Source organism: Thamnophis elegans, chromosome 17 (assembly GCF_009769535.1).
Source record: "Thamnophis elegans isolate rThaEle1 chromosome 17, rThaEle1.pri, whole genome shotgun sequence".
Classification (NCBI taxonomy): domain Eukaryota; kingdom Metazoa; phylum Chordata; class Lepidosauria; order Squamata; family Colubridae; genus Thamnophis; species Thamnophis elegans.
In genome coordinates this window covers 4,870,376-4,885,266 of record NC_045557.1, presented here as the reverse complement: position 1 = coordinate 4,885,266, position 14,891 = coordinate 4,870,376, and the positions used below count along the sequence as shown (strand labels likewise).

General features: G+C 46.0%; 1 protein-coding gene across 1 annotated transcript; it reads right to left on the bottom strand.

Moving 5' to 3' along the window:
- Nucleotides 1-906: 906 nt before the first annotated feature.
- CHRNB2 (cholinergic receptor nicotinic beta 2 subunit) lies at nucleotides 907-13,211 on the bottom strand. The gene is made up of 6 exons (XM_032234280.1): nucleotides 13,154-13,211; nucleotides 8,287-8,432; nucleotides 6,929-6,973; nucleotides 5,877-5,986; nucleotides 3,832-4,834; nucleotides 907-1,062 (listed from the first exon to the last, which is right to left on the bottom strand). The coding sequence occupies exons 1-6, from the start codon at nucleotides 13,209-13,211 to the stop codon at nucleotides 907-909; spliced, it is 1,518 nt and encodes a 505-aa protein (XP_032090171.1).
- Nucleotides 13,212-14,891: the final 1,680 nt, after the last annotated feature.

Sequence of the window (14,891 nt, the reverse complement as noted above, 5' to 3'; positions counted from 1 at the left end):
CAGCAAAGGTAGTCCTCAATGATGTTTCTAGTCGTAAGTTTGAGGACTACCTATAGATCGGCAGCAGAACCTTCCATCTAGTTGGAAACTCCCCCCCCCCGTCCGCCCATCTGCAGACCTAGTGGTCAATGCCCATCATGGTTTGTCTGCCCTTCAACAAACCAGGATTGTCCAAGCCACTCAACCTGTTGACTGCTATTTGGCCGCTGCAAAGCCCATTCTTATGCAGCTTCATGGAGACATCCAGGAAAGATGGATACAAACATAAATATCTATCTATATATATATTTCCTGAGTTGGGAGCTAATACCCCATAACTGGACTAAGCCATGGTTTATTTAAGAGAGGAGAACTAATCTAAAATGCCCAACGGCAGTGAAACTGCAGGAAGTATCTCCACCATCCATGGTCCATCACCTCCACCATCTCCGAAAGGGGAGGACTTCCCATCCTTGGTGGGGTCAGCTTGTTCCTGAAAAGATTTGAGGAAATCCAACAATCCTTCCCAAGAGCCGCCTATCGGTAGGACTTCATCGTAGCAAGGAACATGGTTTCATCATCTTGGGTAGGAGAACTTCCGTCTTTCACTGTTCCTTGCTACTGAACCTGGTCCCGATAGGGTAGATGGACACCTGCTTCGTGCCGAAAGAAGTCTACTCAACCGGTTGATCACGTCAACCCCTTGGTCCACAGGCTTTCCAAAGCAACGAACCCCTTCCAGAACTTGTTGAGGTTCTCCTCAAGTGGTCTTCTCTTCCTGGCCTTCAACCAAGGGCCAAGAGGTGAAAGGTCTTTGGTCAACTCTTGGCAGCTACAGGAGACGGTGACCCTAGGAGGAGCCACGTTGAGTGTCCTCCTCCCTCCTGAGGCCGGAGAAGACCACTGTTGGCCACCATCGGAGGTGGGCTAATTGTGGTTGATTTGCAAGAGGGAGTTGGTGGCATAGTTCTGGAAGAGGGGCTGAAGGAACATGCCGATGGTGCCGAAGACGCAGACAAAAATGAAGATCCACAAGAAGAGGCGGTCGATCACCATCGCCACATATTTCCAGTCCTCGCTCACCTAGAAAGGGGACAACAGAGGGAGATTAGCGCACTCTAGTGGACCTCCTTGGGAGCTGCCTCCTACCGCCCTCTAGTGGTGGGGATGGTTATCGTGTTGGTTTAAGGTCAAGGTTCCCCTCACACATCTGTGCTAGTAGTTCCCGACTCTAGGGGGCACTGCTCATCTCCGTTTCAAAGCCGAAGAGCCAGCGCTGTCCGAAGACGTCTCCGTGGTCAGGGGGCCGGCATGACCCAACGCCGAAGGCTCTTGGAACGCTGTTCCCTTCCCACCAAAAGTGGTCCCTATTTTTCTACTTGCATTTTCGAACTGCTAGGTTGGCAGAAGCCGGGACAAGTAACGGGGGCTCGCTCCGTTATGCGGCGCTGGGGATTTGAACTGCCGACCTTTCGAAGCTCAGCATCTTAGCCACTGAGCCGCTGCGTCCCTATCGTACTGGCTTATTTGAGCCAAAAGTAAGACTAAAACTAAGTGCATTTTGTTCCCACGCACATCAAACATTTCTGCTTAGGGTGCTTTTTTTAATGAACATATTTTTTAAAAAACAAAATGATTTCATGGTGACTGGGTACGTCCCTGCAGTTTTTTTGGCAATGTTTCCCGAAAGATTTGGCTACTGTTTTATGCCTTGGACACGGAGAGAGAAATATCTAAGGTCACCTCCTTGGATTCATGCCTAAAGCAGAACTTTAACTCTATAATCGCCCAGTTTCACCACAAGACAAAGTGGCTCTATAATTTTATGCCGCTTGCTGGAAACACTGAATCTTCTAGAATACTGTTTTTCAACCTTTGTAACGTTCCCAGAATTCCTCACCCAGCATGCTTTATAATCTCTATACTCTAACTCCCAGAATTCCCCAGTCAGCATGCTTTATAATATTTGAACTTCAACTCCCAGAATTCCCTGGCCAGCATGCTTTATAATATTTGGACTTCAACTCCCAGAATTCCCCAGTCAGCATGCTTTATAATATTTGAACTTCAACTCCCAGAATTCCCTGGCCAGCATGCTTTATAATATTTGGACTTCAACTCCCAGAATTCCCCAGCCAGCATGCTTTATAATGTGTGGACTTCAACTCCCAGAATTCCCTGGCCAGCATGCTTTATAATATTTGGACTTTAACTCCCAGAATTCCCCAGTCAGCATGCTTTATAATATTTGAACTTCAACTCCCAGAATTCCCTAGCCAGCATGCTTTATAATATTTGGACTTCAACTCCCAGAATTCCCAAGCCAGCATGCTTAATAATGGGTGGACTGTAACTCCCAGAATTCCCCAGCCAGCATGCTTTATAATCTCTGGACTTCAACTCCCAGAATTCCCCAGCCAGCATGCTTTATAATCTCTATACTCTAACTCCCAGACTTCCCCAGTCAGCATGCTTTATAATATTTGAACTTCAACTCCCAGAATTCCCCAGCCAGCATGCTTTATAATATTTGGACTTCAATTCCCAGAATTCCCCAGCCAGCATGCTTAATAATGGGTGGACTGTAACTCCCAGAATTCCCCAGCCAGCATGCTTTATAATCTCTGGACTTCAACTCCCAGAATTCCCCAGCCAGCATGCTTTATAATGGGTGGACTGTAACTCCCAGAATTCCCCAGCCAGCATGCTTTATAATGTGTGGACTTCAACTCCCAGAATTCCCCGGCCAGCATGCTTTATAATATTTGGACTTTAACTCCCAGAATTCCCCAGTCAGCATGCTTTATAATATTTGAACTTCAACTCCCAGAATTCCCTAGCCAGCATGCTTTATAATATTTGGACTTCAACTCCCAGAATTCCCAAGCCAGCATGCTTAATAATGGGTGGACTGTAACTCCCAGAATTCCCCAGCCAGCATGCTTTATAATCTCTGGACTTCAACTCCCAGAATTCCCCAGCCAGCATGCTTTATAATCTCTATACTCTAACTCCCAGACTTCCCCAGTCAGCATGCTTTATAATATTTGAACTTCAACTCCCTGAATTCCCCAGCCAGCATGCTTTATAATATTTGGACTTCAATTCCCAGAATTCCCCAGCCAGCATGCTTAATAATGGGTGGACTGTAACTCCCAGAATTCCCCAGCCAGCATGCTTTATAATCTCTGGACTTCAACTCCCAGAATTCCCCAGCCAGCATGCTTTATAATGGGTGGACTGTAACTCCCAGAATTCCCCAGCCAGCATGCTTTATAATCTCTGGACTTCAACTCCCAGAATTCCCCAGCCAGCATGCTTTATAATGGGTGGACTGTAACTCCCAGAATTCCCCAGCCAGCATGCTTTATAATCTCTGGACTTCAACTCCCAGAATTCCCCAGCCAGCATGCTTTATAATCTCTGGACTTCAACTCCCAGAATTCCCCAGCCAGCATGCTTTATAATCTCTATACTCTAACTCCCAGAATTCCCCAGTCAGCATGCTTTATAATATTTGAACTTCAACTCCCAGAATTCCCCAGCCAGCATGCTTTATAATATTTGGACTTCAATTCCCAGAATTCCCCAGCCAGCATGCTTAATAATGGGTGGACTGTAACTCCCAGAATTCCCCAGCCAGCATGCTTTATAATCTCTGGACTTCAACTCCCAGAGTTCCATGCATGAATCACATGTGGCTGAAGAACTCTGGGAGTTGAAGTCCACCACCCATGGTGGAAAAACGCAGTTCGAGGAGGCATAGGGCAGCCTCCAATGAACCCCCAAATGTTTCTCTACGACCGCAGAGCAGACGTCCTCGTTTTCTGACCTATCCCTCAGCCGACTCACGCTCTGGTCGTTGTCTTCGCTCTTCATGTGGTCCGCGATGAAGCGCACCCCGTCGATCGCTTCCTCCAACCCGCAGCAGCAGGCTTCCTGCTCGGGCGCCGCTTGGCCCAGCCTTTCCCGGAAACCGTTGACGCCCTCGGAGCTTTCGGTGAAGGTCCTTCCGCTGCTGCTCCCGGTCCCGAACTTCTTGACGGTGGATGGGTTGACGTAGCAGGTGCAGGAACGGGTCCCTCTTGGAATGAAGAAGCTGCCCAGCGCCCGTTCCTGGCTTTGGCGCTTCTGGCGCAGCTGCTGGCGGGCGCAGCTCTGGCGGGGCTGCTTGAGGAAGAGCAAGGTGGGCAGCTTCTCCAGGAAGACCACCTTGACCCAAGGAGGCATGGTGTGGGTGGTGGGAGAACGGTGGTGGACGTTGAGGACGCAGACACTGGTGACGATGGAGAAGGTCACCAGCACCATGGTGAACATGAGATACTTGCCGACCAAGGGCACGTCCAGCGAGGTCGGGGGCACAATTTTGGAGATGAGGAGCAGGAAGACGGTGAGGGCCAGAAGAACTGAGATGCAGAGGGTCATCTTCTCGCCACAGTCGGAGGGCAAGTAGAAGACCAAGATGGCCAAGGAGGTGATCAGAACGCAAGGAATTATGAGGTTGATGGTGTAGAATAGCGGCTTCCGGCGGATTATAAAGTCATAAGTGATATCCACGTAGGTCGAGTCGTTGGGGTTCTCGTTGCGGCGGCCCGGCAGAGCCATGATGTCCCACTCGCCGCTGGGGGTGAAGTCATCCAAGCTGGCCACGTCGCTCTTCAGCACCAGGTCGATCTCCGTCCGGTCATACGTCCACGAGCGGAACTTCATGGTGCAGTTTTGCTGGTCGAAAGGGAAGTGCTTGACCTCGATCTTGCAAGCACTCTTGTAGATGGCCGGCGGGAGCCAGAAGATGCTACCGTCGTACGAGACCACTGCGTTGGAGTAGAAGGACACCTCGTACATTCCATCCGCGCTGGGAGCGGGAGAGAAGAAGAAGTGGAATTGGGATCAAAGCTGAATTTTTCCACACATGGTCCTTGATCGTAACGCAGCCCAAAATTTTATTTGCCAAGCGAGACACTGTTCCTGCCACGGTTGTTAAGTGAATCGCTATAGTTGTTAAGTTAGTGATGCTGTTGTTAAATGAATCTGGCTTCCCCACGGAAGATCACAAAAGGGGGGGTCATGCGACTCTGGGCCTCTGGGACCCTGCAACCGTCATAAATATGAGTCAGTTGCCAAATGTCCGGGTTTTGACCATGGGGAGGTCATATGTGTGAAAAATGGCCACAAGTCTTTTTTTTCCAATGCCGTTGCAACTTCAACCAGTCATTGAATGAATGGTTATAAGTCAAGGACTAGCTGTAACCCAAATTGGAGGAGAAATGAATCCAGGGATCATTCTATTGGCTCTGTGAAATTGACTAGAAGGCATTCTGAAATTGACTCAATTGGATTGTGGAATTGACTAGAGACTGAGGGAAGAATTGTCCCAATCTCTGACAATCAGATTTTTTTCTTTAATTAGCACTATGAAATTGACTAGAAGAGATTCTGAAATTGACTCAATTGTGTTGTGGAATTGACCAGAGACTGAGGGAAGAATTTTCCCAATCTCTGACAATCAGATTTTTTTCCTTTAATTAGCACTATGAAATTGACTAGAAGAGATTTTGAAATTGACTCAATTGGGCTGTGGAATTGACCAGAGACTGAGGGAAGAATTGTCCCAATCTCTGACAATCAGATTTTTTTCTTTAATTAGCACTATGAAATTGACTAGAAGAGATTCTGAAATTGACTCAATTGGCCTGTGGAATTGACCCAGAAAAATTACCCCAACCTTTTCAGGATCCATTTTTTCCCTTCAAATAAGCAGGAATGATAGAGAGACATGGCCCTCTTCTCACTGACTTGACACAACCCTTGTTGTCCCAACGCCGTCCCAATTCCAAGGCTACTTGGCGGGAAATCTGAGTTCCTAGCATTAGGAACAACCATTTATGGTTACCTACTTGTTGTAAAGCACCACGTCGGGCAGCCAGATGTGTTTGGAAGGCAGCCGCACCTTCTTCATGTTGTCAAATTCTTCGGGATTCCACGTCAGGCGGTAATCTTCCCATTCCTGTAAAGCACGAAAACCGGACAGCCAGACTCCGAGGACAATCGCGCAAGTTAGCTATGGATCCCACCTACCGAAACCCATCTCCTTTTCTTGATCTTGGGATCCCTTCCTTAACTTAGATTACCTAGATCTTCTGAGATTACCTAGATCTAACTTAGATTACCTAGATCTTCTGAAGGACAACAGAATGGAAGAAGTGTCCTCTGGAGGCAGGGGTGAAATCCTCCCGGTTCGTGCTGGTTCAGCCGAACCGGTTGGGACAATTGTCCCTTGTTCTGCGAACCGGTAGTGGGGGGAATAAAAAGCTTCCAAGGATCGTACAATCAGCTGCGAGTTGCGTGATAGTTGGAAGCTTCTTTTCCCCATTTTTTTCAAACATTCTTTTCCTGCCTACTCGCCCGAACCGGCAAGAAAAAAAATAGCAATAGCAGTTAGACTTATATACCGCTTCATAGGGCTTTCAGCCCTCTTTAAGCGGTTTACAGAGTCAGCATATCGCCCCCAACAACCATCTGGGTCCTCATTTTACCCACCTCGGAAGGATGGAAGGCTGAGTCAACCTTGAGCCGGTGAGATTTGAACCGCCGAACTGCAGAACTGCAGTCAGCTGAAGTAGCCTGCAGTGCTGCATTTAACCACTGCACCACCTCGGCTCTTTCAACAGTGAAAAAAAGTTGGCCACACCCACCCAGTCACATGACACCCTGCCCCACCCAGCCACGCCCACATAAATTTAGATTCCACCACTGTCTAGAGGACAGGTGAGGCTCTCCACCCTGTAGAACAAGCCCCAATTGGAGAGAACTCGTGGACTCTCGCCGTTAAAGGAAGGGGGTTAGTCTAGATGGCCTCCAGATCCCCCTTCGTGCCTCTCTGGTCCTTGATTGTTCTCTGTGCAATCTATTCACCCAGCGAAACCAGAATAGAAGGAACCAGTCTTACCTGGGTCAGCCATACGTTCGTGGTCATGATCTGTTCTCGTTCGTGCTGCAACCAGAAATGGGAGGGAGGAGAAGAGAAGGAACCCCCCAAAAGAGGGGGGGAGTGAACAGATATGGTCCAGGCGGAAGGCAAACCCCATCATTAGATCCCCCAACTCAAATCCAGCAGGTTTCTGACAAGCTGAATTCAAACACCCCCCGATGGGGAGAATTGAAGTCCCAGTTCTAGTAACCGCCTTCGGCATGAAAGCCAGCTGAGTGACATTGGCCAATCACTAGGAGGCTGGGAGTTCTAGTCCTGCCTTTGGTTGCACATCCAGCTGAGTGACTTTGGGCCAATTACTCGGAGATGGAGAGTTCTAGTCCTGCTTTAGGCATGTAAGCCGACCGGGTGACTTTGGGCCAATCACCTGGAGCCTGGGAGTTCTAGTCCTGCCTTTGGTTGGAAAGCAATCTGGGTGACTTTGGGCCAATCACCAGGAGACTGGGAGTTTCAGTCCCGCCTTAGACATGAACGCCATCTGGGTGACTTTGGGCCAGTCACCAGTAGATGGTGAGTTCTAGTTCTGCTTTAGGCATGAATGCCATCTGGATGACTGGGCCAATCACCAGGAGATGGTGAGTTCTAGTCCTGCTTTAGGCATGAATGCCATCTGGGTGACTTTGGGCCAGTCACCAGTAGATGGTGAGTTCTAGTCCTGCTTTAGGCATGAATGCCATCTGGGTGACTGGGCCAATCACCAGGAGATGGTGAGTTCTAGTCCCGCCTTAGGCATAAATAAATTCATAATAAATAATAAATTCAAATGCCATCTGAGTGAATTTGGGCCAATCACCAGGAGATGGTGAGTTCTAGTCCTGCCTTAGGCATAAATAAATTCATAATAAATAATAAATTCAAATGCCATCTGGGTGACTTTGGGCCAATCACCAGGAGACGGTGAGTTCTAGCCCCGCCTTAGGCATAAATAAATTCATAATAAATAATAAATTCAAATGCCATCTGGGTGACTTTGGGCCAATCACCAGGAGACGGTGAGTTCTAGTCCTGCCTTTGGTTGGAAAACCATCGGGTTGACTTTGGGCCAATCACCAGGAGACGGTGAGTTCTAGTCCTGCCTTTGGTTGGAAAACCATCGGGTTGAGTTTGGGCCAATCACCAGGAGACGGTGAGTTCTAGTCCCGCGTTAGGCACGAAAGCCAGCTGGGTGACTTTGGGCCCTCTCTCTCAACCTAACCCCCCTCCCAAGGTGGTGGTGAGGGAAAGAGGGGAAGGGAGGACTCTTAGGCATGTCAACCTTGACTCCCCTATGAAAAATAAGAAAAGTGGGGCATTACAGATGTCGACCCAATACAAACCACGCTGATCAGCTGTGCCAGGGAGACCATCAACTGCACCGTCACCAGCTCGGAGCCATTGGTGGCCGGACGGATGAGTTTGTTATACCGGGACGAGTCCAGGAGGTGTTCTACCAGCCGCTCTTCCGTGTCGGTCCCGAGACCCCCTGAAAAAATTTTTTTTGGGGGGGTTAAATGTCTGTTAGAAGCCCGTAAAAGCCGCCTTCTTCCCCCCGATCGCGACTCCAGATCTCCAAAACCGGTGCCGGCGGGCAGATTAGAACTCAGCTCTTCGTACCTAAATCTCCCCGGTTTTTTATTTTTTATTTTGCTTGGGCCTCTGTGTTCTTTCTCTGCCCGTCATCCCCCCACCCACCCACCCACGGGGCCACCGTGGCTGTAAATCGGATTGGCACAGCCCTCCGGCACTTAAACAGGCTTAAAAAAAATAATTCTTGATTTATTATTTATTCAATGTAGATAATAACGCTGCCCCATCTCCCTGCTGGAATGATTCCAGGCAGCTTTGGAAGGTAGACTGCCTCAGAGGCTGGAGGCTTCATTAACCTTGTCAGTGGAGAGCCTCGATAGAATCAGGCCAGAGTCGAAATTCCCTTCCCCAAAAATAGCTGCCTGAAATACTTCTGGGAACGAGAGAATGGTTCATTTATATTCTCCGGCAATCCAATTGCGATCTCTGTGGTTATTCCCCGATGGCCGGTATGAGTAATCTCTCTCTCTCGCTCTCTGTGTGTGTATCTCTGTATCTCTCTCTCTCTCACTCTCTGTCTCTCTCTCTCTCACACACACACACACACTGTGTGTGTGTCTCTCTCTCTGTCTCTGTGTGTGTGTCTCCATGTGTGTGTGTCTCTCTCTCTGTGTATATCTCTGTCTCTCTCTATCACACACATACACACTGTGTCTCTCTGTCTCTATTTCTCTGTCTCTTTCTCTCTGTGTTTCTCTCTCTGTTTTGCTCTCTCTCTCACACTATCTCTCTCTCTGATATCGCTCTGTACCTCTCTCTCTGTCTCTCTCTCTCACACACACACGCACTGTCTCTCTGTCTCTCTATCTGTCTCTGTGTGTGTGTGTGTCTCTCTCTCTATCTCTCTCTTTCACTCTCTCTCTGTATCTCTCTGTTCTCTGTGTGTGTGTGTCTCTTTCCATGTGTGTGTGTCTCTCTCTGTGTGTATATTTCTTTCTGTCTCTCTCTATCTCACACACACGCACACTGTGTCTCTCTGTCTCTCTATCTGTCTCTCTCTGTGTGTCTCTCTCTATCTCTCTCTTTCACTATCTCTCTATCTCTCTCTGTTCTCTCTCTCTCTCTCACACACACACATTGTGTCTCTCTGTCTCTCTATCTGTCTCTGTGTGTCTCTCTCTCTCTGTATCTCTTTCACTCTCTCTCTCTGTATCTCTCTCTGTCTCTCTCACACACACACCCACACACTGTGTCTCTGTCTCTCTCTCTGTGCGTGCGTGTGTGTGTCTATGTGTCTGTGTGTGTGTCTCTCTCTGTCTCTGTCTCTGTGTGTGTCTCTCTCTGTGTATGTGTGTCTCTCTGTATCTCTCTCTCTCTCTCTCTCTCTCTCTCACACACACACACACACACACTGTCTCTCTGTCTCTGTCTCTCTGTGTCTCTTTCTCTCTGTGTGTTTGTGTGTCTCTCTCTGTACCTCTCTCTCTCTCTCTCTCTCTTTCTCTCTCTCTCTTTCTCTCTGTCTCTCTGTGTATATCTCTCTGTGTGTATCTCTGTCTGTACCTCCCCCCCCCTCTCTCTGTTGTGTTTGCCAAAAGAAAGTGAGCAGTTAGCGTCATTCGAATTTCAGGAAAGAATGCAGAGAAATCCATCCCAAACCCAGGACCCAAATCCTCCCCCTTTTTTTCCCTACAGCCTCGAGGGAGCCTCTTGGCCTGAAGAAATCTGCCTGCGCAACGGCAGCAAAACCAGCAATGGAGTTTTTGATTATTATTTTTTTCCCCCGAGACAGGGAACATTAAAAAAATCCTGAAATCATAAACCTTGCAGAGGATTTTTGGGGTTGTCTAAAAGCCCCTGGAACCGAACCTGAATCTCTCTCGTCCTGCTTGGATTGTATCAATGCAAGGAGAAAACCGAGGAAGAGGGATGGGAAGGACAAGGAGGAAGAGAGAGTGGGGGGCTTGGGGGGGGGGCTTCACCCTAGGAGGAAGAGTCTAAAAAAACTGAGCTAAAAGGAGGAACAGAGACCAGTTTTGAAGCAAGCGGGAAATAAGAATTTCGTTTACTGAATGAAAAAAATCGGATTGAAAATATTGCAAGATGGACAAACACATTGCTTTCTTATTTTATGATCAATATCGATATCTTTATTAAGATTACTAGTTATGATCATTGTTGTGCCTTTATTCCAAATTAATTATGCCCAGAAAAAAAAAGGCTATTCAGGTAGACGTGGAATTTTTTAAATGTTTTGAAAGAAATAAAATGTACCAATTTATATATATATATATATATATATATATATATATATATATATATATATATATATATATATAGTATAATGCCTAAGATGCAATACAGCACAGGTTCGAATCCCAGTAAGGGTATGGCTAGCTGATGAGAGCTAAATAGCTTGAAATAGATCTATACTAGTCTCCCTTTATTTATTTATCAGCACAAATAAAAAAACACATTTATTTAGTATATATATATTTAGTGTCACAACCCCTGGTAAGCCCCAATTATGGGAGGAAGCTAACTGCTTCCATTATCTGTCAATCGGCTCGTCACAAGAGTCCATCACGACAGAAACCCAATATTTTTACTGTTGCCTTTGTTATATTTGTGGTTTTTTTTGTTTTTTTTAATTTGTGCTGATAAATAAATAAAGGGAGACTAGTATAGATCTATTTCAAGCTATTTAGCTCTCATCAGCTAGCCATACCCTTACTGGGATTCGAACCTGTGCTGTATTGCATCTTAGGCAAACGTCTTAGCCATTAAGCCACAGATCTCCTCCTTATATATATATATTTGTGCTACTGGGAGGGCTGGGAAGCAGCCAGCCAAGAATCTGATTGCTGGGATTGTGGGAGGGTGAAGGGTTTCGAGCAATGATTGAAGCAGCCATTTGTCTGAAGATTTTTAATTTGGGGGCTGGACTAGAGGATCTCCAAGGGTATCACGGTTGTAAGAATTCTCCACGATTCTAGGAAACAGCAAATAAGGGGAAATTCTGCCCGAAGGGGTTAAAAGCATGCAGTTCACCGGGGTTTTTTGGATCTACACCATAAATTTCTTTTGCCCCAGATATTGTGGAGTTTCTTGTCCTAACCAGAATCTGGTTTCTTTCAAACTCAGCTGATTTGAAGCAAGGAGAGAGATTAGCCTCCCGAAAGGATCTGCTACAAAGCCCATCATCCACATCACGGAGTCGAAGCTGGCCTCCCCGTTTGGATGAGCTCTGGCCCGGGGGACTGTGGACAGAGGACCCCCCTCCCCAGGACCAAGGAGAAGACCTCCCAGGTCCCTTAAGGGCTGGTGGTGTGATGGGGTGGTTGATCCTATCACCCGCATCCAATCAAAGCCATCCGATCTCTGGGCAGCTAAAAGATGCGATCTGCTTAGGAAGATCATGGGAGGAAGATCCTCCATCGCTGGGATCTATTTTTGGAGGGAAGATGATGACCAGATATTTTTCCTTAGATCCTTCTAGTTATTTTCCCTCTCAAGGGGCAGTTTTTTCCCCTCGTGCTGTCAATCTGCTGAAAACCTAATTCTGATAGTGCTGCCTAAGTATATTTAACCCATGTAGTATGGCTGTAGTATCCTATTCTATTCTGTTCTGGTTTATTCTATTCTATTCTTTGATTATTCTCTACTGGGGGAAAGGGCGGCATAGAAATGTAATCAATTCAATTCAATACTGTTATATTCTTTATTCTATTCTATTTTATTCTATTCCTATTTTCTATTCTAATCTATTATTCTCTGTTCTGTTCTATTCTATTCTTCGATTATTCTCTACTGTTATATTCTGTTCTTTATTCTATTCTATTTTCTATTTTATTTTATTCCTATTTTCTATTTTCTATTCTAATCTATTATTCTTTATTCTGTTCTATTCTTCGATTATTCTCTACTGTTATATTCTAATTATTCTCTATTCACTTCTTTATTCTATTCTATTGTATTCTGTTCCATTCCATTCTATAATTCTATTCCTATTCTTCGATTAGTCTCTACTGTTATATTCTTTATTCTATTCTATTTTCTATTTTATTCTATTCCTATTTTCTGTTCTAATCTATTATTCTCTATTCTGGTCTGGTCTGTTCTATTCTATTCTTCGATTATTCTCTACTGTTATATTCTATTCTTTATTCTATTCTATTTTCTATTTTATTCTATTCCTATTTTCTATTTTCTACTATTTCTCTATTCAGTTATATTCTATTCTATTCTTTGATTATTCTCTATATTCTAATCTATTATTCTCTATTCAGTTATATTCTATTCTTTATTCTATTGTATTCTATTCCATTCCATTCCATAATTCTAATTCTAGTTCTATTCTATTCTATTCCATCCCATTCTTTTTTTTAGGAGTCCTGATATGGCCTTCTTGTCTTGAACCCCAGGGAGAAGGTGGGGAAGGAGGGCCTAGTGGCCAGACCCCTAACCAACCTCTAGTTAATAGAGTCACAGGGGCGGGAGGGGGGGTGTTGGAGCCCACTAACAATAGCCATTCTTCCCCCACCGAAAGCTGCTACCCTCCTCTGTCTACTCCATTCTGGGGGAGGCGAGAACGACCAGGCCCTCATCCCATTTCAAACAAAGCCCTGGATTTACTGGGGGGGGGACGGAAGGGGGCACCGAAAACCACGCACTTACGTCTCAGCATCCCCAAGAGGCAGAGGTAGGCGAGGAGGGCCATGGGTGTTGGGTTCATCGTCTCGTCTCAGGAAGGAGCATCCCTTACACACACACACAGACAGACACTGCACCGCGCTCTTCCCTCTTCAGCCCCGGGGGTCCTTCTTCAGCAGCCCAGGCTCCAATGAGGCGGGTGGGTGGGTGGGTGGAGGGCAGGGAAAGGGGGCGTCTCCGCGGTGGGTGGGTGGGTGAGTGGGCGGGGGAGTCGCTCTTTGCAGTCTTCCCCCCCCCCTTGCCAGCTTCTGTTCGATCGCGCCGCTGTCCGAGGTGCTGAAATCCAAAGCGGGGCGCATCTACTGCGCTCTCCGTGGTGCTGAAACGCCTCTGGGTGGGCTGCGCTGCGCAACGGTGGGCAGTGCCATGAGAATCCCCTCTCCTCCTTTACTTCTTCCTCTTTTTCTTCCTCCTCCTCCTTTTCTTCTCCCTCCTCCTCTTCCTCCTCCTCCTCTTCTTCTTCCTTCTCTTCTTCCTCCTTTTTTCCTTCCTCCTCTTCCTCCTCTTCTTCCTCCTTTTTTCCTTCTTCCTCCTCTTCCTCCTTCTCCTCCTTTTCTTCTTCTTCCTCCTCTTCTTTCTTTACCCCAATGCTCAGGAAAAAGGGAGGCCGGGTCTCCGCTCCTCGGACCCGCCGGTGCTTCTGGCTCTCCACATTAGGTATCGTCCCCAGGGCCCTGGCATCACCGTCTCCGTTTGACGCAGGCAAGGAAGATGCCCTCCCATTGGCCCAGGAAAGGGGAGGGGAAACAGCTCCTTCTGCTGGCTTGCGGCAGGCCTGGTTGGATTCTCCCAAAGAGCTGGCCCGTGTCCTCTCCTGCCACGGGGAGGGAAGGCCTCAGGGATCTCGGCTCCCTCGTGGATCTGGGGTTGTGGGAGTGGAGTAATCTCAAGGGAGAAATGTGTGTCTTGAGTTAGCAGAGAGATTGAGATAATTCTATCCCACTCGTTCAAAGGCCGCAAGGCAAATCAGAGAGAATAGAATAAAATAGAATAGAATAAGAAATAGGATAGGATAGGAGAATAGAATAAGAAATAGAAATAGAATAGGAGAATATAATAAGAAATAGAATATAATAAGAAATAGAATATAATAAGAAATAGAATAGAATAAGGAATAGAATAGAATAAGGAATAGAATAGAATAGAATAAGAAATAGAAATAGAATAGAAAAAAGAATAGAATAGAATAAGGAATAGAAATAGAATAGAATAGAAATAGAATAGAAAAAGGAATAGAATAAGGAATAGAATAGAATAAGAAATAGAATAGGAGAATACAATAGAATAAGAAATAGAAATAGAATAGAATAAGAGAATAGAATAAGAGAATAGAAAAAGAGAATAGAAAAAGAAATAGAATAGAATAGAAAAAGAAATAGAATAGACTAGAATAAAAATAGAAATAGAATAGAAGAAATAGAAATAGAATAGAAGAAATAAAAATAGAATAGAATAAGAAATAGAATAGAATAGAATAAGAAATAGAAATAGAATAGAAGAAATAGAAAGAATAGAAAAAGGAATAGAATAGAATAGAATAACAGAGCTGGAAAGGACCTTGGAGGTCTTCCAGTCCAACCCCCCACACAAGCAGGAAACCCTATACCATTTCAGACAAATAGTTATCCAACCTCTTCTTAAAGACTTCCAGCGTTGGAGCATTCACAACTTCTGGAGGCAACTTCTGTTCCACTGGTGAATT

Bases quoted from the DNA above. Each gene is read 5' to 3' on its own strand.
- CHRNB2 (XM_032234280.1), bottom strand. From the start codon at position 13,211: ATGAACCCAACACCCATGGCCCTCCTCGCCTACCTCTGCCTCTTGGGG. The intron at 8,433-13,153 runs GTAAGTGCGTGG...AAATTTTTTCAG, and splicing joins CCTCTTGGGGATGCTGAGAC to GGGGTCTCGGGACCGACACG. The intron at 5,987-6,928 runs GTAAGACTGGTT...CGTGCTTTACAG, and splicing joins CGAACGTATGGCTGACCCAG to GAATGGGAAGATTACCGCCT.